At 40.8% G+C, this 27,731-nt stretch overlaps 1 protein-coding gene across 1 annotated transcript in view; it reads left to right on the top strand.

Moving 5' to 3' along the window:
* ush2a (Usher syndrome 2A (autosomal recessive, mild)) overlaps positions 1 to 27,731 on the top strand; it is a 152,726-nt gene that overhangs the window by 58,413 nt on the left and 66,582 nt on the right. Inside the window, exons 34-46 of the mRNA XM_087178958.1 lie at positions 4,462 to 5,171; positions 5,531 to 5,700; positions 5,798 to 5,964; positions 6,123 to 6,211; positions 9,224 to 9,558; positions 11,073 to 11,228; positions 11,871 to 12,034; positions 12,309 to 12,518; positions 16,945 to 17,147; positions 17,239 to 17,351; positions 18,377 to 18,605; positions 20,449 to 20,617; positions 20,739 to 20,960. Of these exons, the coding sequence (XP_087035084.1) occupies positions 4,462 to 5,171; positions 5,531 to 5,700; positions 5,798 to 5,964; positions 6,123 to 6,211; positions 9,224 to 9,558; positions 11,073 to 11,228; positions 11,871 to 12,034; positions 12,309 to 12,518; positions 16,945 to 17,147; positions 17,239 to 17,351; positions 18,377 to 18,605; positions 20,449 to 20,617; positions 20,739 to 20,960 (2,937 nt within the window). The remainder of the gene's footprint in view (positions 1 to 4,461; positions 5,172 to 5,530; positions 5,701 to 5,797; positions 5,965 to 6,122; positions 6,212 to 9,223; positions 9,559 to 11,072; positions 11,229 to 11,870; positions 12,035 to 12,308; positions 12,519 to 16,944; positions 17,148 to 17,238; positions 17,352 to 18,376; positions 18,606 to 20,448; positions 20,618 to 20,738; positions 20,961 to 27,731) is intronic.

The following is a 27,731-nucleotide window of genomic DNA, read 5'->3' as shown; positions in this document are numbered from 1 at the left end:
GGATTTCACATCTTATATTTGACAGACTAGCCTCTTGACTATTTAGAGAGAGACTGGAGAATAGAGAGAAAAGAAGATAAGAAATGGGGAGAAAAAGTGAAGAAAGCAAAATAAGGGGGCAAAAAGGTAAAATGAGGAATTGAGGAAAAAAAGAGGAAGAGAAGAGGCGGCTAATGACAGAACAGAGAAAGAGAGACCCACACTTCCTCCTTTCCTTTTTATCATTCCATTAAATTTTTATATCCATCTTTTTAATGTAATTTGGTCCCTATGAATTCCTGCCGCTGCAGAACAGACAGACGGCTCCTGTGAACATAAACTCTAGCTGTGTTGGACAGCTCCCTTTCCTCTGTCTACTCCCATGTTCACACCAGCTAAGTGATCTAAGAGAGAGAAAGTGTGTGTGTGTGTGTGTGTGTGTGTGTGTGTGTGTGTGTGTGTGTGTGTGTGTGTGTGTGTTCTGTGTGAAAAATGCATGTATGTGTGTTATAGAGAGTATGAATAAAGCACTATTTTGACAAAATGATTTTAGCCAAGCAGAGAGAGCATTAAAAATCACGGTTTTACCAAACTTAAATTAAAGCAAAGAAGGAAGAAAATGGGACAGAGATGAGGTTAGAGGTAATGACAGAACACAAAGAATTCATGTTATTTAATGAATGAGTGACTGCATTAATAAAATAATACTCTACCTTATTTCCCAGTATTCTGTTCACTTAGCTCTCTCAAGGAAATGTTGAAGTAATATGAGCATAATCCCATTATTATTTATGCATATCATGAGATAACTAGAATATTTGAATATATTATGTACTCTATATTATATGCTCATTACCTGCATATAACTGTGCATGTATTTACATGTGCAGTTCTTTAAGTAAAAACTCTCAGCAGTCAGTTGGGTTCCTTACTAAACCCAATCATCTCCACTGATTCGACACACTTGCATGTTTCTACGTTATATTTTAAAAGCCATACATCTTGGCAACTTTTTGTTTGCACTCTGTAATGCAGGATCCATCAGGAGGTTAGAATTAAATATATCACTACAAATAGTCAGTGTCCAAAAAGGATATTGAAAATTGTGAATGATTGACATTTCAAAGATATCGTGATGGTCATAGTTACTTAAAGGCTAATGCACATCTCACATACTCATGATGTTATGGATACAAATCAAGTTCATGACCTTGGTCATACATCATCCTCTTTCTCACTGCCTCTTTGGTGTCTTCTAAAGCAGCAAGTAATCTGTAGAAAAAGCAAAGATATGAAATGCAATGTAAATTCTCACCGTATTGCTTGTCACGTTTTGACACTGTGTCGTAAGCATCTTGATAACAGTAAAGCTCAGCGTTTGTCCTCATTATGACTCCTAGGAGCCTCGACTCACCTTCAAAAGCCCAGTCACCCACCCACACACACACACACACACAAACACACACGCACGCACAGAACCCTGCACAAGGCTAAAAAATAATACCCCTCCTATGGTCTTCACACAGATGTACACACTTAAATGTACACGGATGGACCCTGACCACGCACACACACAAAAAAATATGCACAAGAAGCCACATAACATGTATACAACCACAAGTACACATGCATACGCACAAACACACACACACACACTCCCTCGACCCCCTCTCCCAGCCCTTGTCAGTTGATTGTGTTATTACTATGCTAACCAAATCCTTATAAATGTGATTTAAAGCTTGGCGGCCCTGCACTCCTGTTTTAGCCTTCTGCTACTGTTTTACTGGCAGGAGGAGGAGTAAGGGTGGGAGGTGGGGAGGGAGAGATGAAGGGAAAGGGGGACGAAAGAGGGAAAGGCATGGGGAATGAAAAGGTTGGAGAGGCAGGGGAGAGAGAAAAGGTAAAAGGGTATTGGAGACAAGAGAAAAGATGAGCACTGGGGAGAGGGAGGATGAGAGATGGAAAAATGGAAGAGGTGAGCAGGAGGGAGAGGAAGAGGGAACGGTAGATAAGGAGTCAGGAAACCGGAGAGAGTGGTTGCTACGCATTCCCTCAACACTCGTTCCCTCCTATCCAGAGAGCAGTAAAGCGTCAGTAAAATAAAAAAAAGGAAAAAAGCATCACCTGCATCTTAAATGAAAATTTCAATTGAAAAACTTAACAGCCCTTCAAATTGCAGAATTTTACACGCGCCAGTAAAGCCTAAATAACACTCAACACTTAGAGGGAGGGGGGTGGGGGAAGGGAGGAGAGAGGGAATGAGGGAGGAATGGGGGGTAACAACAGGGGTTATTTTGGTTGGTTGATGGGGGCTGGATCAAGGTGACTGGTTTGTCTTTTGTGGTGAAATTAATTGTAGTTTAGGACTTTGTGTCTGTCTCCCTCTCTGTGCATCTTTCATGTCTGTTGTTGGAATGGACATCGTGACCAGACAGGACAAAGAAAGGCAGGCAAGAATAGTGTCAAATGGATGCAGAACCTCAAATTAGACAAACAGGTAGAGAGACACCCCAACCCTCCGCAGAGATGAATGAGCGTGCAGCGAGGCATGAAGAGAGGCCGGCAGACAAGCACAGAGGCAGACAGGGGTACGGGCTCCTTGGTTATTCGTGGGGTTCAGTGGACCTTTGGTGGTAATTGAATCAGTGTGAGTGCTGAGTAGAGCTAGCATAAAAACCTGTTAACCCAAAAGGTCAACTCTCTGCATTGTTTATTTAGGAGGGAGCCAAGAGAGAGAGACCGCTACACAAAGCACAAACAAGAGAGAGAGGTGGTGGGGAGGAAGGAGGGAGGGGGTCAGAGAAAGGAAAAGAGAAGGAGGAGGAGACAGATAGAAGGAAAGATGTGTTGTTCATGGGACCATTTGTGATCTGTAAAATCAGCCAAGCTTTACATCACCATTTTTACATTGTTGTTTATTTGTGTGGGAGATAGAAAAAATGTCTCTGACTCTCTGTCTCTCTCTTTCTTTCTCTGTCTCTCTCTTTCTTTCTCTCTGTGTGTGTGTGTGTGTGTGAGTGTGAGTGTGAGTGTGTGATTGGCTGCAATAGTAATTCATCTTTGTGTCTGTACTGGTGATGTGCGTCTCTCTATATTATATTATGTATATACATGTTTATGTATACCTTACATGGCCAAACTCAATGACTCTTTTTTGTTAATTGCTTATAGGACACGAAATAGTTGCTTTTATAGATAATTAGGGTCAGTAAATCTGACACACTAAGATTTTCAGAAAAGTTTCAACTTTTTAAAAGGGTTTGAAAAGTATGAGACAAAACATTTTAATTGTGCTTAACATTACACAAAGAATAATTTTAAACTTTTAAAGAATTTTAAAAAATGAACAGAATGAGAACATCCTGGGCCAAACACTGAATGTTAGTTGGCCTGTGAAGAGACAGTCAGTAGATAGTCTGCAAAATATGCACATATTGTACATACACAACTGTTGTCTCATGCATTCATACTGACAGACACATATATAGTGCTTGTGCACTTTATATCTAATACAGTCATGCACGCATACACTCATCTTCTGTCAATCTCTGTCTCTTTCTGTCTCTCCCATGCACACACACACACACACACATGCACACACACATACCACACTGCCATCTGGGAAAGCCGTTAGCGGTTAGCGGTAGCACTTAGCGACGCAGCACGCTCCCTCAGTCCGCTCAGTCACCTTGATCTGCTTGCCCTTCACACAGCACCATTACTGCTATACTGCATCACTGTGGGTGTGGGCTTGAGTGAGTGTGCGTTAGAAGAAGTGTGTGTCTATGTATATGGACATGCATCTGTGTGTGTCCATTACAGAGCAGTATGGTGGGATGTAAATGCCGAGGGAGGGGGGGGGGCATTACCTTCAAATGAGCTACCGTGCAGTGAAATAGCTCTCTGACTAGTTTTGTGTAGGTTCCTGCAAGAACATGTGCAAGTCATGTGACGTGTATGCTTGTGGCCTTCTGATGTGCATCTCTGTCTGCCTGCATACTTCTAATACTACTTAGGATCATTTTGCGTTCTGGACATGAGAACTTAAGGCGCTCCCAGGTAATGAAAATGGCAGTGAACATGAAAACACAGTGCACCCCAACCCAGTGTGTCGTTGGGCTGAAGTGTTCCCATTAACCCAGTCTGGCCAACACATCACCTCCATCACCTGAATTCCCTGCTGAAAGAGGCACAGACTCACATTCAAACACTCACAAGTACTGCATGAATCCATAAATACAATCTTGGGTTGCTTGGTGAGAAATTGAGAAAAAGAGTTTTCATGTTAATCCCTTGAATAGGGATGACAAAATTACTCTTTGTCCTTCTGATGTCATTCTTGATGTTACTTGTCAAATAATTCTTTAGAACAAATCCTCTCTTCTCACTTTTATTTCTCATTCCACACAAAGAGTATGTTTACCTCTTGCTTTTCTTCACCTCTCCCTCTCTTCATCTATGCATCATCTTGCTTGTCTGCAGGTCCAGGACCAGTCGACAGCCCAACTGTATCAGGGCTTCATCCTCGAAGTGTAACAGTTACCTGGGTTCCTCCTTCACAACCAAATGGCATTATCAGCAGTTATACCCTCTATCTTTGGCCCATCTGTACCTCTTCTTTAGATTTCAAACCCAGCTCGGTCTCCAGCTCCAACACAACCCTCAGCTCCTGCTTAGGTCCTTCCTCAGGCCTACTGCCCAACACTGCAAATCTCAACTCTGGTCATAGCCTCAGGCCAACAGCCAGTCTTACCTCCCCTGGCTCAAGCCACATCCCCATGACTACTTTCAACACAGGCACTAATGGCAGCTCAAACACAATCCAAGGCACTCGACCCAACCTTGTTCCTAAACCTTTCTCTAGCTTGAAGCCTGTTATTACAGAAGACAACCATATTGAGTCCACTCGTGTCAGCAATACAAGCCAAGGTCCCACTTCCATTTCATTCCACCACAATGAATCCAATACCACCAGTGTAAGCCCCAGCCGTTTAGTCTATAACCCAGACTACAATGCAACCACCTCTAACACTGAACCTTTTATAATACAAGACCCATTTCAAAGCCCGATCTCCAGTTCCTTTAGTGAAGCTTCAGACTTAAATGCATTCCCTCTGTCAGTCACTGTTCCAGGGAACACGACTAGCTACACTTTCCTCGATCTACTGCCATACCACACCTACAGCCTCCAGGTACTATATAGTATAATGTATATATAGTATAGTGTATATAGCACAGTATAGTGGAAGATTATAACTTTATGGTGACGTTCTGCTAGAATACAATACTGTATTGTATAATACAAAACATTTAACAAAATATTATACAATTACAAAACATGTAAATACAAGTTATAATGTTGCAGTTAAACAATGTTTCTCTCATATCATGCTCTAGTGATGAATATAAAACAATACCTAGATATTTTCCTGGCATTTCAATAATCATCTGCCATGATGATCTTGGCAGTTGAATGTGCCAGAATTTGAACTTGTAAAAAGAAAACTGTTAGCATTATTGTGGTGTTACAAAATTGTTCTCCAATATCTAGGTGGAAGTGTGCACCAGTGTGGGTTGTTCAATGTCTGGGATGTCTCAACTGTTTCGTACCCTCCCCGCTCCGCCTGAAGGGGTTCCAGCACCTCACCTTTACTCCGACACACCCACCTCTGTTCTCTTGTCCTGGGGTGCACCAGTGTTGAGCAATGGACCACTAGATCGGTGAGTGATGACTGCATGCAAATCAATCCATGTGTGACTCTCATATTTGTATGTAATTATCTTTTTTGATTTCTACTGTATCTTGTACTGAGGGTAGGTGGCTGATTGAGCGTAGAGTTGCTGGGACCAAACAAGTCTCCACAGTGGGCCATCTCCCACCAGATTCTCCACCTCTTTCCTTTCTGGACTCTTCATCAGCTCTCAGTCCCTGGACTAGCTACAAGTATCGACTTGTTCTCCATAACCAGGCTGGCAACACCGCAGGTAAGACCATAATGAATTATGACCTGAAATTAAATTCTTCATCCGACCAAGATATGTGTAATGGTAATTCCCAACTTTGTGATAAACATAAAGGTGAATTCTTCCACCCCGTGTTTTTCACACTAGGATCTTTAACAATGATTGTTACATTCTTGCAGGACCCTGGGTCAGTATCACCACCAGACCTTCTCGGCCAGCTGGTCTCAATCCACCGAGGGTGACGGTATTGGGGCCGGATTCATTTCAAGTAAGGGTGTCTAGCTGATTTTTTAAAACTAAAAAACTAAGAAGTTTACTAAAAACCCATCGGTTTGGTTTGGTAGAGCTAATATAATCTAAGCCAGTCCTGCTGCTAATGAATTACAATATTTCCTATTACATTTAAAGGTCTCAGAATCTCAGAATGAGTGTGTAGACTTTATAAAGTGTTTAAGTTTCTGTAATCAGACAAAATATACAAAACATATAATACAATGAGAATCTCCTCAGTCACTCCGGGTTAGACAGAAGTGTGGAGTAGAAAAGACAAAGCAATGTCACACTGATTCTTCTGTCTTTCCCTTTTGGGATTTAATGAGAAAGAAAAACATTCAACTCAAGGTCCCCTTCAGAAAATGGGTGGGGCTGTGACCCTGTCTGAGGCAGCTTCCTTCCTGTCGGCCATTTTGAAGGAGGGGCCAGAGTTAAATTGCAGCACTGGCTAATCCCACATCAAGACCTATCAGTGAAAGCCCCTGAAACAATATTGTATGCAAGCACATACAGAGACGCACGCACACACACACACACACACACACACACACACACACACACACACACACATGCATGCACTCACAGCCCTGCACTAATGCTAACTGCAGAAAAATGCTAATGCCTGTCATCATTTCAGATCCGCCCCTGTCATCTCTGCGGCAGCACAGCTTTAGGGGTCACAGGTCCGAGAAGGAAAGTTTTCCTTCCTGGTTGTTGCTAATTGGACAGATAGGCAGGCCGCTTCCTGGTTACCAATTGACCTTGACAACACAGAGAGGATTTTGAGTATCGCCATTCAGTCTCTAAATGGTTTCTTTTTCTTTTCTCTCCTTCGTTGCATATATCACTCCTTCCTCATTGAATTATTCACTCGCTCATTCTCTCTTACTATTACCCTGTTTATATTTTCTTTTCCATTAGCTTTTGAGAGTTTTGTTGTTCTTTAAGTAGTGGCATGGCATCTAGCGGACTGATATGGTAAAAAGAGAGTGATGCAGTAAAGCAAAATGACATCACAGACACAAAATAGATTTTTTGGGGTATACACACATTTTACATCAGAAGTTTGCCGAGGGGTTGTGTACAAAAAACTTAAGGTTAAATAAGGCAACATTTGCAGATGTGAATGATAGATCTGGCTAAATGCCTTCGGTTCAGTTTTTTTTTGTGTGTGTGAATTCTGCTTCAGTCTAACCTAGAAGTGATTATTTCTCGTCCCGGAACCATAGATTTTTGCCAAGATAGTTGTGGATTTCATGGTATTTAGTTAGTAATGCTGAAGGCTTGTCAATAAACCAACCATCAAGAATCAAACCATTATTGTGATTTGAGCTTGTCAGGATCTGTGTTATCCACCATAGATAATTTTCATTTTTAACTACAAATCAGAGAAAACTGAAAGATTTGAGACTTAATTCCAAATTCTGACAATATAAATCTCCTCCATATGCGAGCAATCATGTCAATGCATGAACAAGAATATTTTACACTTGTATTGTCAGCTATAGTGGTTGGCATTCTCTTAGTACCTTGGAGTTTTCTGTCAGTATAGTAGCATAGATGCTCAAAGACACACACACAAAAACCACATCCTTACACACACACCTATTCTCTTTCACTCTCAACTTTATCATCCGTCTCTCTCTCTCTCACTCATATACACATAAACACATATACAAATACACACACACATACTGTACTGGCCTTAGACCCAGTGCTCCGTGTCAGCTCAGGGTCTCCGCTGTCTTCACCATCTCCAGATTACATCAGGCTATTCAATCTGTAAATGACTTCCACCACAAAGCACACCCAACACGCACTTTGGGAAATGAGCTACCTAACTCAACATGACCCTGCCTCTGTGTGTGTGTGTGTGTGTGTGTGTGTGTGTGTGTGTGTGTCTCTCTCCTGTATTATCTCTCAGTGTCACTTGTTAAATGAATATCAAGGTTGCATAAGAAATAATTAGTCTTGACGTTCATTCATAATACTCTCATCAACACTGACCACTTAATCACCTAAACTCTCAACAAGCTCTTAACAGATCGGTTAATGTACATGACAGTTTGAATCCATAAGTGTGTTAGAGCGTACAGTCAGAGACACAGGTGTGTGTGTGTGTGTGTGTTTGCACGCGCACACATGTAGTTTTTGAATTTACATACACCAGATATAGGCGTGTGTTTGTATGTGTATGTATAACAAAACATTTATTTTATAGATGTCTGTAATTCAAATATGTATAGGTGTGTGTGTATGTGTTTGTAAGTATGTGTGTGAGTATGTGTGTGTGTATTACTATTTGTGCGTGTGCCAGTTACCCTCATCCTCACTCTGAAATGCTGACAGACTGAACTGTTTCCAAATCAGATGCAGTGCTCAACGACAGCAAGCTTTTGTTTTTGCATGCAGCAATTCCATTACCAGCCGCTTTCATTATTTTAGCATGGTGTTTGTGCACGTGCGCGTGTTTCTGTGTGTGTTTGTGTGTACCCTCTTTTAAATGTGATGAAAGGAATCTTCTGCTCAAGTCAAAGTCAGGTTATCTTTCCCCACAAGAGAATTGAACACACACACACAAAACACACACACACACACACACACACAAACACAGTGACCATCCTAATGTACGTGCACATATACGGGTGACACACACAGATAACACCTGTGTGATCGCACTGATAGCACTCAAACCTGACCACACATGCATTCACACTCTGATTTAGATATGTGTTTGCATGTGGACACACTGCAAACCGTGCACATACACACATGCATTATGCCATCACTTCCTGTAGTTCATCCATGTAAAAGCTTTTTGCCGTCCTCAGTATGCCGAGAACATTTAGAATGCCCAATGAGATGACTTTTCTTGAATGATGATAGGACAGTAAGAAAGGAATATGTGAACTAAGCCTTTAGTTTTCTCTGTACTACACAGATTTATCTGAATACTGTATTTCAAATGAACAACCCAGAACTTAAATCTAACACACTTATGTTTCAGGTCACATGGACTCCTCCACTTATTCCTAATGGAGAAATCCATGGCTATGAGATCCGCCTCCCAGAACCCCGAATCTTCCATAACAGTGGCAACGCATCTGAGCTCAACATCAAAATAGCAGACCTTATTCCATACACAAACTACAGTGTTACTGTGTTGGCATGTTCTAAGGGTGGTGGACAAGTCGGAGGATGTACAGAAAGCCTGCCTACTCCAGCTACCACATTACCCACAAGCCCTCAAGGCCTTGCACCACTGTCAGTTGTGGCAGTCAGTGAGTCTTTCCTGGCCATTTCCTGGCAACCACCAAGCAGGCCCAATGGACCTAACATCAGGTAACATTGACATTGCACAGAAGCCAATACACACTGCTGCTCCCTCTTAGTCGACGATTCGCAATATACTGATTTGCAAAGATGCGCCATCACAGACAAATTCCCTTGTTTTCTCTTTCTAATCAAAACTGGAATCAACTTGGTTGATACCAATAATAACACTAGTACAAATGCCAGTCAGTGTTGGGAGTAACATGTTGCATTACTCTAATCACATTATTGTTCTCAGTGACGCAGTGGTGGTAACACACTACCATTGATTCAGTAACTGCATTACATTTACTAGCCTAGTGAAATTTGTTTTACTATGTAGAACACAACATTTTGACAGAATTCTGTTTGTTGCATTAAATTTAACACCTATGTCAATAATTATCGAGGAAAATAATTTTACCCTGGCCTGGCTGTCTGAAGTTGTGTGTACTCTGGAGAAGTAAAGAAAGTACAAATTGGCAGATGAGGAACGATAAATTGCATATTTTTCAAGTGGAAAAATTTATCATTCAGAATATACGCCAATTATAACACAAATCTCACCACAAAATGTATATAGTATGAAGATTAGATGTACCTGTGCTATGGATCAGCTGCTTTCAAAACGCATTGAGACAAAGGTTGAAGGAATTTAACCAAGAGAAAGAAAAGGGAGATTATTATTTTATAATAGTTCAGGTCAAGCAGATACACATCCAAAATCCAATACTAATTATGAAGACCCAATCTGTGTAACCATCATAAGTTTACATAATCTAAGTCAATTCTGTTTTCATTAATTGGCTACAGCCTAGAGTTAGAAACCAGACAGCCAAGACTGAAATGTAAAGCATGTTGTTATTGAGAGACACGTCCTGGAGATGTTCAATTGCAGCTGAAAACCTTACGAAAACGAGCAGGAACACGTTAACAAGCTGCTAACATGAGTGTCCTGGTAATGAGCTAAGTGTTGTGCATTTTTTAATCAGTGTTTTCTCAGTCCTAATGCACATTCCGGTCCGTTTGTTCTGTCCTGTTCTACTCTGTCGGCGATTAGGCCTAAAATAAAGGTCCATTTTCCTGGCAGACGATTAAAATGCATGAGCCCGTCTCTCTGTTCTGCTCTGCTCAGCTCTGTGTGTTTGTCTAAGTGGGTTGGTTAAAAGGCGGCATTAAGCCCTTCTCTTCTGATTACAGCAAAAATTAGCATCACTGTGGGGAGAGGAAAACACAAACCCTGCAGAAAAAAACAACAGAGGGAGGGGCGTAGGGAGGGAGGGGTGAGATACAGTGAGCGCAAAAGAATAGAGATGATGAAAAACAGCAGAAGAGGAGGAAATGAGTGATAAGGAGACGAGTCAGTTGAAAAATTGTGTGTGTGTGTGTGTGTGTGTGTGTGTTCCCTTATGCAGGCATGTGTATATTTCCATGAGGGTACTGTGCGCTCATCTTTGCGCATTTGGGTACATGTGTTGTGTGTTAATGCATTCCTAAACATCCTACCGTGTGTGTGTTTTCTTTTATTCAAAATCCCCCTTCAGATACAAGTTGCTCAGACGTAAAACCCACCAGCCCCTGGCCATCGCCACGGTCCGCACAGTAACAGCCACATCCCCTCCCCCCTCTGAAGATCTCCATCGCTGGCTCCATGTTTACTCCGGCACCAAATTGTTCTACCAAGATAAAGGCCTAAGCAGGTGAGATTACTGAAATGAGCTCTAGAGCAAACGCCGGCGCCGCAGCAAACCGTGTGTGCAGAGCTGATCGGCGAGCTGCCGCTGATGCCGATCTTTTAATACCGCTCAAAGATACATTAAGCAAATATCCCAAAGAATTAAATTGTTTTTCACACAGCGTCCCCTAATCTCAGTTTGGCACTTGGTGGAAGCTGATTTTTTTTCCTCTCTATGCTTGCTAAACGGCTCTGGGTATACTCTTTTCGGGTTTGTGTCTCTACTGTGCTTTATTCAAGAAGTAAACCAACAAACATTTGAACGTGTCAGCACTTTTCTCTTCGCTTGGGTTTTTGATCGATGTCCAAGAAAGAAGTTCATGAAGAAGTTATTGGTGTTTGTGTAATAGATTTTAATAGATCTGTTATATTAGCCGAACTAACTGCAAAGAAAAAGAAATGTTGAGCAACTTTGGAGTGAATAAATACACAAAGACAGACATTACTGAAATTACAATCTTCTTTATCCCACTTACAGAGCAACACTATCATTTCTGTTATTTCTTAATTCGATCAATGGGGATTTACAGTTTCAGGCACTACTTGCACCAGGAGTTCGTCTACAGTAGCATTTATTTTTTCTAACACAAATATTGTCTGTCAACAGATTCACTCGATATGAGTACCAGTTAGTGGTCCATAATGATGTGGGCTACTCCTCAGGAGAGATTGTTACTTCGGTGACCATGGCGGGGGTTCCCCTCCACTCTCCATCTCTGTCTGCCCACGCTATCAATCACACTGCAGTGCAGGTCAACTGGACACAACCCTGTAAGATTACCCTCTGTCTTAAACACACACACCCAAACACACACTTTGCCCAGCAAAGGTCTTTGTCCAGAAAGGTTTGAAACTCTTGTTTTTCACAAGGACAGAAGAATAAATACACACACATTAGATGCACACACAAGCATTTTCATGACATGATATTCTGTGGAGATTATTCTGTCACTTGACAATTATCCAAAAGCAAAAATAGAGACTCAAAATTATGTTCTTATTTTGACTACTCCCTCACTTCTCTCCCTCCATCTTCCTTTCTCAGCTTTGCAAGACCTGCAGGGAGAAGTGGAATCTTACTTTCTCACAGTAGAGTCTCGTCAGTCAAGTCAAATCTTGACTTTACCCCCTGAGATCAACTCCACAGTGATATGTGACCTTTGGCCCAGTACCACATATCTAGTGTCATTACAGGTGTTCAACGGAGCACATAATACAACTAAGGCAATAGTTAACGTCACCACAGAGGATGGAGGTATGTGTGCATTTTCGTAATTTTTGGCCAACTGCTGTATTTAGAAACTGGTTTGCATCCTTACTTCATATTTATGTGAGTGTGTGGTTGTGCATGTGTCCATATCAGTGTTTCATGTACAGTGCATAAATTCAATACATCCAAGAGAGGGGTCTGTGTTAATGTGCATTTCTCTGTGTCTCTGTGCTTCACAGGAGATGTTAAACACATCATGTAGTGAGGCATGAAATCAATACAAAGTGTGTGTGTGAGGCAGATTTAAGGTGTTGTAAAATGCTTGTTGGCACCACACACAAACACACACAAACTGCACACACAGCCACACACACAAGATGTGTTCTACCTGTCAAAGAAGACGGCAAACATGACTCTTCCCATGTCTTTTGGAGACATATAATTACTGTACTTTACAATACTGTTACAGAACATCACCTGGGCTTTGGAAAAAATAAAATAAGAAAAAATGATATCTGTCCTTGATGTTCAAATGGAAAATAGGCAACAACATTGTTATGAATTGCATCTTTAACAGAGCCTCGTCTATTCTCAGCTTTAGCTGTCTCTGCATAATCTGTTAATATTTTTTAAATTAATAACTGGATCTTTTTATTAGAATGTAAAACCTGGAGCTTTGAAAGAGTATATTAAGTGGAATATCAGTAAAGTATGTCAGTTCTTGGATCTACTGGTATTTCTTTTTCAATCAGGGTCAGCTTTTACTATCTTTAGTTATGAATTGCACAGGCTATCCAACTGTCATCAGGACTTTTCTTTCCATTTCCTCTTCAACTCTCAGTGCAGTCTCTCAGCATTTAAGGGTTATCTTTCAAATCACTTTGTGTAATCATATGTCAGAGGCTGCTTACTGTGTCTGTTGTTTTCTTTCTGTCTTCATTTCCCTCTCAATCCCTCTCTCTGACCATCTCTCTGTCCGTTTTTTTCTCTGTCTCAGTATAATCATATGTCAGAGGACTCTCTTTCTCTCTAATCTGAGCAGTATAATAAAAAGTGCATTAAAAACATTAGAAAATCATTAGGTGCTAAAGGCAAAGCACGGCTCGTTTAACTGAGAGGGCTCTGGAGGTAATTTCATTATTTTACAGCCATAAGAGTGCACACACACACACAAATGCACACATACACACCAAGGCCAAATATATTTTAACTAATGCAGCTCAACCCTACCAACCATCCTAACATGGTCTGCAATCTATAGGGCAATGCTAACATCAGGACTAATTGGCAAGAAAAATGTGTGTGTATGTCCATGTGTGTATGAGTGAAAGAGGCTCAGTGTGCAGTATTGCGTTGATAATGCCATCTTGCAGTAAATGAAATGTATAGCAGTAGGTTGGGTTTAGGTAAGTGCATTGGCAGCAAATGAATTGGGTTAACTTCTCTTAGCTGAGTGCATTTTCACTTAGAATAATAGATGGAGTCGGTATGATTACCTGTCTCACGCACCGTCTCTCATATTCACTAACTCTGTGTTTGGTTTTCTTTCTCAATTTTCTACTTACAGCTTTATATCCATTATCATTTGAAGAAAAAAACATTATACAGATAAATTAAGAACACTCTCTGATCTTTATCCTTTTCTTTGGCATTTAATTTATTTTATTCCCTGTCGCTATATTTCCCCTCACAGATTATCTCTTGCTTCTCCTCTATTCGTCAGATTTTCCAGTGTCCTTCTCTGTAATTCACCCTTTCATTTTGCCTCTGTATCCATAACTTATTTCCTATAGGTTACCATACTATATTAATCACCATAGGAGTTTTGGTGTAGTATCCTCTGTGGATGTGCTGACGGAGAATTTCTTGGAAGAGTGAAGTAAAGAAACTAAAGGAATTAGATCGAAGGGACAGTGAAAGAGAGAGAAAGAATATGATAACACAACTCAGAAAGGGGAGAGACGTGCTCAAAGAAAGATTCAAAGTTAACTAGGAGATCAAGAAAAAGAGTGAGGTGATTGTACAGAAACTATCAATTGACAATGCACTCAGCTAAGAGAAGCTAAGTCAAGTCAGTTTTTATTTATATAGCGTCAAATCACAACAGAAGTTACCTCAAGGCACTTTTCATATTGAGCCGAACTGAACTGTACTCTTTATAATATTGATTAGAGAGAGGGCGGCCATCTGCCTACCACTTCTTGAACGAGGGATTGTTAAAAGTGTTGAAGTGTGACGTCTGAAATGTTTGTTGGGCTGTGTCTCCTGTCATTGTGTGAAAATAGAAAACTTTGAAAGAAGTTTGCATGATATTCACAAAATATGCCCAGGTTGAGAATGATACTTGTCTGTTGTAAAATGTCACCTCTACAATCCCTGACAAAAGTCTTGTCGCTTGGGTACAAGTTGACCTTAAGTGCCCCTCAAATATATTTGTAATCAATTTTTTTTTACAAGAAATGGCTAATTTCAATTCCAACAACTTTTGAAATAATGTTTTGGTGCCAAACGAAACTGCTGAAAAGCATTCTAACGTTCACAGTTTGGTAAAGCCCACTGAGTCAGTTTTTGCAAAGACAAAAGTCTTGCCACCTTGTCATATGATGCACCCAATCCTAGATTACAGCCTCACCTGTGATCAATAATTGATCAATCAATTAGTGGGTGTGTATAAAAAGAAACCCAGCACACCAGACCATCACATCAACTGAAACTTGACCTCTGACAACATGCCTAAGATTCACCCTGAGACCAAAGCGTTGATTATCAAGAGGCTGAAGACCAGATCCACTGCTGAGGTGGCTGACACCTTCAATGTGTCTCAGCATCAAGCACAAAGAATAAGAAAAAGATTTGAAGAGACTGGAGATGTTTTTGACAAGCCCAGGTCAGGCAGACCCCGCAAGACAACTGCTCGGGAGGACCGTTTGTTGGGTCGAAAATCCAAGGCCAGCCCCTTTTCCACTGCAGCAGAGCTCCACCAGGCCTGGTCACCTCAAGTCCCCGTGTCAACCAGGACAGTTTGTAGAATTCTGTCTCGAAATGGCCTCCATGGTCGAATCAGTGCCCAGAAACCAGCACTAAACAAAAGGCAATTAAAAAAACGTGTGGCATTTGCCAAGGCCCACAGCCTGCTAAAAGGATGGATGCTGGAAAAGTCGCAGAAGGTGGATTTCTCAGATGAATCTTCAGTTGAATTACATCACAGCCACTGCAAATATTGCAGGAGACCTACTGGAGCCCGCATGGATCCCAGATTCACCCAGAAAACAGTTAAGTTTGGTGGCGGAAAAATCATGGTCTGGGGTTACACCCAGTATGGGGGTGTGCGAGAGATTTGCAGGGTGGAAGGCAATATCAATAGCCTAAAATATCAAGAAGTATTAGCTACCTCTTACATTCCCAACCATAAAAGGGGTCAAATTTTGCAGCAGGATGGTGCTCCATCGCATACTTCCATCTCTACATCAAAGTTCCTCAAGGTGAAGAAGATCAAGGTGCTCCAGGACTTTCCAGCCCGGTCACCAGACATGAACATCATTGAGCATGTCTGGGGTAAAATGAAAGAGGAAGCATGGAAGACGAAACCAAAGAATCTTGATGAACTCTGGGAGGCATGTAAGACTGCTTTCTTTGCTATTCCTGATGACTTCATCAATAAATTGTATGAATCATTGTTCAACCATATGGATGCAGTCCTTCAAGCTCATGGAAGTCATACAAGATATTAAATATGGATCTCACAGCACCACTACTTAATTCACTGATGTTATGCAACATATTTTGTATTTGAAGTAAATTATTTGTTCAATTTTCACATTACTCTCTGTAGGCGACAAAACTTTTGTCTTGCCAAAATCTGGCCTTTCTGTGTTCATTAAATGATCAATCTTTCTTCAGTGAAGCAAATTTATTTTAGTATATTAAACATAATTTGGGAGGGTTTTAGCTTTCATATGAGCCATTTCTAAAACCAATGGATTAATTAAAAGTCAGGTTATAAGCTGTTGTTTCTACAAAATGGATAAGTGACAAGACTTTTGTCAGGGACTGTATATACTGGGGATCTCATAGTCCAAACACATAGTTTCCCTTTTTTTCACAAGTCTGGTCTAATGATCACTAATGCAGCACTGTTTAGGGGCATTTAAAAAATGTGTTAGTGATGTGGCTTCTGTGTAAAAAAAAAAAAAAAAAATGGAAGCTCTGTACAAGAAGTTATCATGGCGTAAAATTTGCTTCAAAAAGTCATAGCACAAATACCATCTTTTGTAGCTTTGTTCTTACGTTACTGCACAGTAACAGTCGAGGTAGTCCATTATGTAAAAGCTTACATGTGAGGTTGAGAACACTGGTTTCATCACATGTATGTTTGAAAATGGCCATGTCTCCAGTCTTCAAGCTGTAAAACGTTTTGTTCTTTAAGAATTAAACAATTCTGGGTTTCTGTACTCACATGTGCCATCCTCAGAGCCAGACGGGATGTCCGCCGCAGAGGTGGTTCCAGTAGATAGCAACACGGTGCGTGTGCTCTGGTTCCCTCCTCTACAGCCCAATGGAGCAATTACTGGTTACTACATCTACGTTAATGACCGTCTCCATGGCAGTGTAGACAACAGCTCTGGGTCCCTCCTGCTGCGGGACCTACTGCCTTTCACTGTCTACAACGTACAGGTACGCATGCAAAGAAACATACATACCCAGACACAGACAAGCAAACATGTGAATTATGTTTTTGTCTGCTGTGTTTGTGTGTGAATTTCAGGTGGAGGTGTGTACTGTGTATGCATGTGTGAGAAGTAATGTTACTCAGACAACTACCGTGGAGGATCTACCTGCTGACCTGGGCACGCCACATGCACAAGTGATCAGTCCCAGGTAATACAGACATGTACTGCACGTATTTTTTCAGTGATTCTGTCACTTTCTGCATTATCTCAAATGTCTTCTTTTTCTGAATGACAATATGTCTTAACCATTTTTTTGAGAGTTGCCATTGTTCCAGGTTCATGAAATTTTACAGCCCTTGGTTTGAGTGCAGTAATCGTTAATGTTTATCGGCAGCGCATGAGGTTGGTTTGCAGGTTTGACACAACAGAATCAATACAGCTGGCACCAACAGCAAGTTGTGGAGCAATTTGACAGGACTGTATAAAAATGTTATTTTACTCAGCATTAGTAATCTGTGTATCAATAAGCTATTGCATTATACATTTTTCTTTTATTACACAGTGTCAGTTGTACTTAAAAATCCAATTCTGTGGGCAAAAACTTCAACTGTATTTATTCCTGCTTCTGTAAAACATACAGCCCTCCAAGACACGATGATTGTTGCATATATTCATCTTCAGAAGTCTATCAAGATTGAAATACTTTTTAATATGAAATCCACTTAAAGTATGTAAAATGTTTAGCATACATTAATCCTCTAAAATACTGTATTCTATAATTGAGATTACCTGATTTAATAAAGGTTATGTAAAGTCTTCTGACTGTATAATTTAATCAGATTATCTCAAAGTTGCTTTTTGACAGCCTCCAAAATGAATAAAGTATGAAGGTAAACTGACATTTTGTTTGTAGTTAGTTAAATTTAATGACATTTAAAATGCTCTTCTACCCATGTTTGACCTAAGCCATAACGTTGCAAATCTTCCAGTTGCAAAGGAAGTGGTGATTTGTGGCTTATTTTCTCTCTAGGAGACTGTGGAAGTTGTAACTCTGTGTGTTACTACACAGGTCTTTCCCTGCCAAAGATGTCAGAGATAAAACAGAGGAAAATCAATAGTGTGAAGTGTATAAAGATACACACACCCTGACACTGTAACTCAACTTTGTCAAGCATTAACCATGCATGAATGCGTATGTGTGCATGAATGCGAGTCTCACTCTCTCTCTTACAGGGTGGTGAGGTTGGACTGGTCCCTTCCAGGCAGACCCAGTGGCATCATGCTGGGTTACGAGGTTTTAAGACGGACCTTGAGGTCGTGTGCCAGTGGGTCAACAGGGGTCACATCCTCTGTGGGGGAAGAGTCAGAAGGTGGAGGTGGTGTAAGGTTCAGATGTTCCTACCTGCAGTGTCCTGTGAACCATGGTGTGTGTGGGACATCCTGCTTCAATCCTGACATACAGGTGATTATGTTCTTGACATTTTGTACTTATTGTATTTGTCTTGTATTCTTCCTTTCTGCCCTGTGTTGAAGGATATGCACAGGTCAATATCATACTGATTGTTCTAGAAGACTGCATTTTTTGTTTTTTGCCTTGCTTCCTTTTTTTTTTAACAAAGTCGACACACACTTTTATATGCAACATATGATGAGGGTGTGTTGTTGACATGTGGAATAAATTACATATTGATTGATTATGGATGATGCATTTTGGGGGGGGGGTATTTTTCCTGTCTTCTCCTCTGCTGTTTTTTCATCTTTCCTCTGTCATAATCCTCTTTCCTCCGACCTTTTCACCTGGATACAAGAGTCCCTTTTAACAATAACTTGTCATGAGTAATCATTAAAACCTTTGCTGTACAACAACAACAGTGTGTAAAACAAGAAAGCAGTCCAGGGTCTTTGCTTTGGCTGCTGATCTGAAGTGGAGAATAAGAAAACAGCATTGCTGTGTACTCCCTAAGGATATTAGTCCTCACCAGACCTCCCACACACAAGTACGAAAAGACACATAGAGACCCTTAGACAAATACACACCCACATTTCCTCTTCTAAGTGCATGCTACTTATATGGGATGCATAGCCATCCTATGAGTGATTCATTTCTCTAAACAGATTAACTTGTCATCTATATTCACTTCCATCCTTGTGTCACTGAATGCCAGCCAAGTTGGCACAATGAAACCACCCGCCATACATTTACCCCCACAGCACCCAGTGGCACATACAAAAACAACATTTATTGTATGTTCACACATATAAATACACACATACCCACCTATTTAAGTTTTGCAAGTGGAGATGCTTAGATGGAGCACATGCAAATCTACACTCATGAACCTAGAAAAAAATCCCTGTATATCAGTAACATGACTCACAGAATCCTCCATTATAATGTATGTACACGTTTACAACACAAAAGAGATGTGTTCAGTACACACACTGCTTCCTTTGAAGGTTAATGAAATAGTATTTGTCATGTCTTGAATGAAACAGTATGATATGTTCAGAGTTTTGTGTTCAAACTGTGATGCTCACCAGAGTCCTATACAGTCTCAAAGAAACTGTATTTGTGAAACTGTACAAAACACACAGATTTAATAAGATGTCATTTCTACATTTAGAACAGAAATCAGTATTATCAAAAAAGGGTTTATGAATGTAGACACCAAATAATATACCACTGTTTCCATTTGAGCCACTATAGAAGTGATGAAGTTAAATATTTTACATGATGGAGCCAAAGACAGTTAAGTAACATGAAGTAAATTTACTCAAGTACTGTACTAGTACAGTTTTAACACACTTGTACTTTATGTGAGTAATTCCCTTTTATGCTTAATACTTCTACTCCACTACAATTTGGAGACAAATGTACTTTCTACTCCACTGCTTTTATTTAAAACTTAGTTGACAGTAACTTTGGAGATTTAGATTATTAATACAAAATATAGTATATAAATAAATTAAATAGATTTTGATGTATTACTATGGATTAAATTACCCAGTAGTATAGCAGTTATCGTCTTCACCACCTTAAACTTTGAACTTTGTGCATTAATGCATTAATTGTAATACAATAATATATATTATTGTAAAGTGGGCCATTCTACATATTGAGTACTTTTACTTTTTAGTGAGTGCGGGCCAACATAAGAACATTGCCTGTATCCTGTTTGGTACAGAGTCACTTTCAAAGCCCACACATAAGTAGTTTTATTTCACTATCTGTCCATTTATGTGGATTTTGTTAAGTGCATACTCTCTCATATGTGTTCATCTGTGCGTATCTCTATGTTAACTAGGTTTGCTGCAGTGGACTATTGTACACTAAGAAGCCACATCATCATTGCTGCGAGAGCAGTTACCTGAATTTGAATAATTCGTCCAACCCGGTTTGCTGTAACGGCAAACTGCTCCCGGCTCTCCCTGACCACCAGTGCTGTGCAGGATACTATGTCCATGTAAAAACCAGTGAGTTTCAGATTGCTTCATGTGTTCATATTTACATGGGATTTTCTCTTTTCTGCTTGACTTGAGTTTATCCTTTTCCATGTTGTTCAGGTGTTTCCTTCATCTGTCCTTGTCTTTGTAGATGAATACTGCTGTCCTGACCACTCGCAGGGCCGGGTCTCAGTGGGGCTGGGTGACAGCTGCTGTGGGGGGGTTCCTTACTCCATGAAAGGCGGCCAGCTCTGCTGTAGTGGGAGCCTTCGTGATGGCTATGGGGTCCAATGCTGTGGAGGCTGGATTGTAGACGATACACTGGTGTGCTGCGGTGATGCTGAGAGAGGGGAAGTGTATATATATACCCCAGGTTAGTGAAGGAAACACACAAACATAAACATCCACTGTTGTTACAATAGGGTTTTTGCTCAACATTGAAAGCACATGGGGGGAAGTTTGATGGCCCGCTGAGCCTGTTTGATACAGAGCTGCTTTTGTGTAGAGAAAATCCTTTACTGTAAAGTCGAATCAACCAACGGGTTTTTGTTCAGAAAACTGGTTACTCTGGCCCAAAAGGATTTTGTCAGAGTTTGGTAATGTCTTCATGTTTATAGGGGGGAAAAGGAGAAAGTGATGGAAAAGATAGAAAACGACGGGACAAGAGAGTAAAGCAAGGAGGGTTGAGTTAGACACATGGTGCAGGAACGTGGGGTCGTTTCCCTTTCCTCCTCTCCTGCAGTGTCCCAAAGCACCCGGATACCATGGCACAGATGGGACTGTGTGTGTGTGTGTGTGTGTGTGTGTGTGTGTGTGGCTGTGTGTGTGTCTGTGTGAGTGTGTCATTAGACATCTTTGTCATGGCAGATGATGATGAAACACACTTGGGATGGCACCATTGAGGGCACTGCCAAGCACACAGCAGGACAAATACACACTCATTCTCTCCTTCACACACGCACACACACACTCTCTATCAAACATATAGACATATTACATGCACCCACACATACACACGAACATGTGTGCACGGAGTCAACAGGGTTCCCTCGGCAGGGTTTCGCTTAGTGTTGAGTGCCAGAGACAGACACGTGGACTCTATTCATCACACATAAACAATGGCCCCATATGGGCAGGCCTATAGTACTCCATTAGCCTACCCGCAAACACACTGACACACACACAAGATCCCTGCCCACATAAAAACGCATGTATGCCCACTAAAAAGTTCCTAGAAAGCAAGTTAACAAAAGAATAATACTTTTATTTCAAATATTTTTTGATTTCATGGCTGTTATCATTTCTTCCTCTCCCTTATTATGAAAAAAAAACTATTACCCTGCCTTGTTTTTTTTTTTTCAACCAGGTGTATTTTTATGACATTGTTGATAACTCACTTTTTCTCTCACAGTTTTCACCTTCGAATACTGATACATTTTTTTTAATACTATTCTGCTCTATACCATTGTCACTTGTTTCATCTCATCTGTCTCCTTTTCTCCACTATATCCTCTTTTCTCTTCCAACTGAGCAGGCTACATGGTCATCCTTCATTTATGGAGGCCTCCCAAGGAGTGCATATGCTCCTCTTCCACTCCACCTCCTTCTTTTATTTAATTCCCATCTCCTCTTCTCCTTTGTCATCTTCTTTGTTACTTTTCCTCAACTTTTTTCCCCACCTTCTCTGCCTCTTCATCTGGCTTCCTGCTCTTACCATCTTTTCTTCCTCCCCATCCTACTCCTCTCCCTCCCTCCTTTTATGCCCCCTTCCTTTCCACTCATCAGTCATTAGCGTTAGCTTCCCCATTGAGAACATATGGTATGATGGATCGTAGGGCTAGCGGCGCTAGCAAGGCTAAGGGCCATTTGCCGGGTGCACTGCGCTGTCGGGGAGCCCTGGGGCCGGCTCTGCAACCTCGACCCCACACGTCTGTTTCAAGACACTCACACAACATGCACACAGCAACACCTATTATAGGATAGGATACTTAACCTTGGCACAACTCGTTCTCATTGCTCCCTCTCACCATGTCCAGGGTTTTGTGTTTTTAATGATGAGATTTTAGAAAGAAAGAAAGAAAGAAAGAAAAGTAATGAACAATGAAATGAACAATGAAAATTCAAATAAGAGAGGACTACAGATTAAATGGAATTCAATTTAAAGTAAATAATAGTGATGCATATAAAATGAATACATAGTCAAAAAGTAAGGAGTGAAAGAAATACAAGAAAGATACAAATAAAATAAAATTTTATTACAAACACTAAAGAAATAAATTGAAAGATAGAATCAAATAAAAATGACGACGCTAGAAAGAAAGAAAGATGAGATGTAGAGAAACAAAGAAACAAAGATATTTAAAAATGGTTTAAAAATTTATCAGGTAAAGGAAACTGAAAAAAACAGAGAAAGAGGAAGAAAGTAAGTGTGAAAGAAAGCAGGAGAGAAGAGTGGTGAAGAGCTAGATGGAGCAGATTAAAGGAGGAGTGAAGGGTATCCCATTGTGCCCAGCTGATAGACTAGGTTAGGCTGATGTGATTATGGGGTCCCTGAAGTGCGATCTATCACACATTACCGTCCACACTGTCAACAACCATACACACACACTGCAGGGGAACAGCAATGCCAGGAGACAGCCGTCTGGCAACAGATACACGTATTGGCTTGCATGCACATGTGCACATGTAGTTATACACACAAGCAACCGTACACGTCCACAACAACAATCATACTCAAACACACACACTCATAAGAAAACATGCATGTGTAAACACACTGAGCAGCATGTACGTGTACAGTCATCCAAAAATATGCAACACATAGTTGCAAGAGCACACATTCACACATAACACACATGAGCTCTAGGCTGGACTGTTTGATTTGAAAATCATCCACGTGAAATATAATCAGGGTAAGAAAAGTCATCTTGCCCAATCTGTCCCAAAGAAACACAAAGAACAAAAAAAAGAAAAAGCTGAGCTAGTGGACAGTGTTGTCTTCATTTCATTTCGTTGGGTTTAACAAACTGTTCTCTCTCTGTATAGTATATACGTATAGTGTAAGTGTAATGTTGCTGTCCACCATACAACCACCAGTTTATGCACCTACTCAACCTGCACTCTGGCATATTTTAAGTTTTGGGTATATTTGTGATTACTTGTTGTCATTGTCGCTCTGTAATGAGAGAGAGTTTACAGTGCAAATGTGAACTGGAATTTTATGACTAGTCTACTGTTTAGCTTACTTCAGCTAGGCCACTCTTATTTACCATTTCGGTTTGTGTGACTTTGGATTTAAAGCTGCTATAAATGGTATTTGTGATTTCCAAGTTGGGAATCCCTCAGTGCTAATATAAAAAAAAAACGTGGCAGAAGACAGCCATGCAGGCCACTTCTTCAGCAGAAATCTAGATGTGTTGACCGGGTTTCTTGAATCCTTTACCTCATTTACAGAAACTGGTTTCTCACTACTCAGTCATCTGTCTCAAGTGTATCTGACAGAACAGATTTGAATTTTAATCAGCACACCAACTGCGCGATGGCTTGCACCTCACTTGGGTTTCAGTCACATAACTGAGACACAAAGCCTCTTTTAAGGCCTCAAGTCTATTTTTTTCCCCGCTTACAAACCCTACATTAATTGTGTATTTGGTTGTGAGCCCTGTTAAAATGCTTCAAGGTGCACAGTGTCACTGTGGCTGAACAGATTGTCACTGATGGGAGACTGCAGCTGCTGCTGACCTGCTGCTTTTGCTATGTGGTTTATACAGACTTGAAGGAAGTCTAAATAGGTTCCTACATGTGACTTTGTTCAAACTTACCTGGTCAAGTGACACTTGTTATGCTTTCTGTAATGGCCGACCTAACTTCTACTCTGGCCAGTTTTAGACTTTGGGGTATTATTGAGATGGTCTGTAATCCTTTCCTCAGCATCCACAGTTATTATACAATAACACAAAGTCTCTGTGCTAAATCCCTCCCTTCCAAATCTGCCAGTTTGTTTAAACAGCTTTCATTTCACTTTCAAGTAGATTAAATACTGTTTGCTTTTGGACAAAAGTGCCTCAGTTTTTGTGCAGCATTTCCTCCTGTGTTGTAGGTTCAAGACCAACTTTTAAGCTCTTCATTTGGTCCTCTTTTCTTTTCTCTCTGAGGTTGTATGTAAGATGTTTAGCTAAGTCTTAGGTGAGATTAGATGGTGTTTAAAGGAACGTGTGTGGTGTCTTTGGCCTCCCGTTGCTCCCTGACTCTCCCTAAGTCCCCTGCCTCACTGTGCGCGCTCCACTAATCATTTCCCTTTCACACTTTTTCTTTCTAGTGTGCAGTTCTTTAACTCTTCCATCTGCCCTTCAACCTACCCCATCTCTCACTGTGGGTGCTACCATAAATGCCCTCCCCACCTCACTTTTTCTTGAAGTGAGTGAATCTTAAAAATGTGTGCATTTCTTTAACTCCTTCCCTTACTCCCTCCCTCTGTCCCAGCCCAGCAGGCCCCATCCAAACGTTCAAGGACAAATCTGAATATCCCTTTTCACCGTTTAAGTGTTAAAAGCCTGGCGGTGCTGGGTGTTATCTTAACGCGCCTTGCCGTGCCATCATCAGAGCGCGTGATGAAAATGGCTGTGATGATGCTAAAAGAAAAAAAGAGGAGGGGGAGGAAAAAGTAATAATCAAATATGTTTTTCAAGGGCACAGTGACCATTTGCTGGAGGGAAATTATCCCAGTAGTTAAGCTAGCTCACTCCGAGCCTGGCGGAGTTGTGAGAGTGGATGCGTTTGTGTGTATAAGTGTGTGCAAGTGTGCATGGTTTATTACTTCAACTTGATGCATGCATGCTCCACTTTCTGTATCTGTTTCTGTGTATGTATCTGAATATTTCTTTATGCGGAGATGCACATCCTGCACAAGTCCTTTCATTGTTTCTACCCAAAGATTCAGCAGAACAGTTTCTGAGTGTGTATTTCTCGTGTGTGTGTGTTTATCATTGCCAAAAGCCCCTCATCAATGATGGGAAGCAAATGGCCAACAGTAGTGGATTCCAAACAGCAGCGTCTGGATGCTTTAGAAGATTGAGTGCTCTTTGAACACAGGAAGACATTTCTCTCTCTGTTAATGTATTTATGATGATGGCTTTTCTATTAGGTTTACTTTAATGACTGGCAAGAATAAAACCAGAGGCTGTCAGGAACACAGAGATGAGGACAGACTGCGCAGTGCGTGCGTGCGTGCGTGCATGCGTGTGCGTGTGTGTGTGTTCCACTTCCAGATAAGAGAGGAGAGGAAATTGAGCTCACATGCACGAGCACAGACACACACACATAGATTACTACAGGGTGTAGTTGCAAATATTTCCTGTATCGAGTATTTCAGTTGTGCTACATACCTACATACACCACAGTGACTAGTGGTTTTAATTACACTTTATTCAAGTAACAGGGGCATGTCATCCCTCTGTAAAGGTTCTGTGACCGAGGTGCCCATTGTTGCATTGATTGCAATTCACTTTCATTCACAATGACGAACTACAATGACAATGACAAAAATATATAAATTATTTGATTTGGACTGTCAGTTTGTTGAGATCAACAAACACTGTTGCCTCACATCATCTGCTAAAAGTTGCACTTGAACTTAAAAGTTGTTTGTTCTGACACTAAACCGTGGAAAAGCAGAAGGGTCTCTCTGTTGGAGATATACAGAGGTCTTGGAAGTATTTATATAGTCATAGAGATGCTGGAGAACCTCTTTCTGCTGGCCACCACCCCTAACTCACCAACTCCAAGATTCATTGCTGACAGTGATGGATGACCTGAAGGAGGTGGGCCATAGGTCATTGTATTGTCAGATGCAATGTCTATGGCAGGGTGTGTAAGGATTGGATAGTTGAATACATGTGGGATTACCTGTGAGTTGAAGGTGTCTGCTCTGGAGTCTCCTAGTCTGTGTGCTATAAAACATGCAGTGCTTATATCACTATAATGGATCAAATGTTTATGTGTCCGTAATTGAGGAGACAAGGTTACTTATCCATCATCATCTGTTTCATACGCCGTACATTTTTGTTCTTGATTATTTTGGCGCACATACTAAACTATATAATACAACATGTTATGTTCTTTATTTTAGCAAAACTTACACATCTCTTATAATTGTTTTATCACCTTGTTAACTCTTTTAGTTGTTCATTTCTTTATCATTTTCTCTTTCTTCATCCCAGCCCTTCTCTCTCATGTTTGTCACAGACACTTAAAACACACATGAACAGCTGCTTGCTGTGTCTCACTCTTTAGTGAATCCCTGTAGAGCGGTGAAAATATAAGTGCCACCAAAGCATTTACCTAAGCTCTGCGCACACATGCATACACACACACACACAGACACACACAGACACACACACACACACACACAGACACACACACACACAGACACACACACACACACACACACACACACAGACACAGAGAGAGAGAGAGGGAGAGAGAGAGAGAGAGAGAGAGAAACACACACAAGCAAACACTCAAGACACATACTACAAAGATGCACTTACACACAAATGCACACAATGTCACACACACCCAGCTGGTAATGTTGTTGAGATAAAAAAAAAATAGACATCAGAAAGACAAGAGGACAACCAGTCAGCTGGGAAAAGAGTAGGTCTGTATGTGTGTGTGTCTTTGATTATGTGTGTGCTTGCTGCCCCAACATCCTCATGTGTGTGTGTCCATAAGGGAACTCTGTGAGAAAGTCAGTCCACTGTGATTTCATCTCTCAACATGGCATATAGTCTCGTCCCCTCAGTGCACAAAGTGCATGCATGCACACACTGGTCACACACACAGTGTGTGTTGTGTGTGTGTATGTGTGTGTACTACAGCCCAACCAACAATGGATTTTTGAGGCTGATACCGTGTATATATTTTGATGAGAGCTGTTTTTAACTAACACATAGCAACAAACATATTTGGTTGTTTGATAGGAATTTTCATGAGTTGGGAGCAAGATACTGAGCAGGATGTCACTGGGTATTAAATTTGTATCAGAAACGACTATAAACAAAAACTCACATACAACAAAAATATATTAGTAGTAGAGTTTTGGGGGTTTTTTAAAGTTCTTTTTTGGGCATTTTTTGCCTTTATT

Source organism: Seriola lalandi, unplaced genomic scaffold (genome assembly GCF_002814215.2).
Source record: "Seriola lalandi dorsalis isolate HSWRI2012SDOR001 ecotype SW California unplaced genomic scaffold, Sedor1 jcf7180002054763, whole genome shotgun sequence".
Classification (NCBI taxonomy): domain Eukaryota; kingdom Metazoa; phylum Chordata; class Actinopteri; order Carangiformes; family Carangidae; genus Seriola; species Seriola lalandi.
Note: the sequence above shows the minus strand (reverse complement) of the source record. Positions and strands in the feature narration are given on the sequence as shown.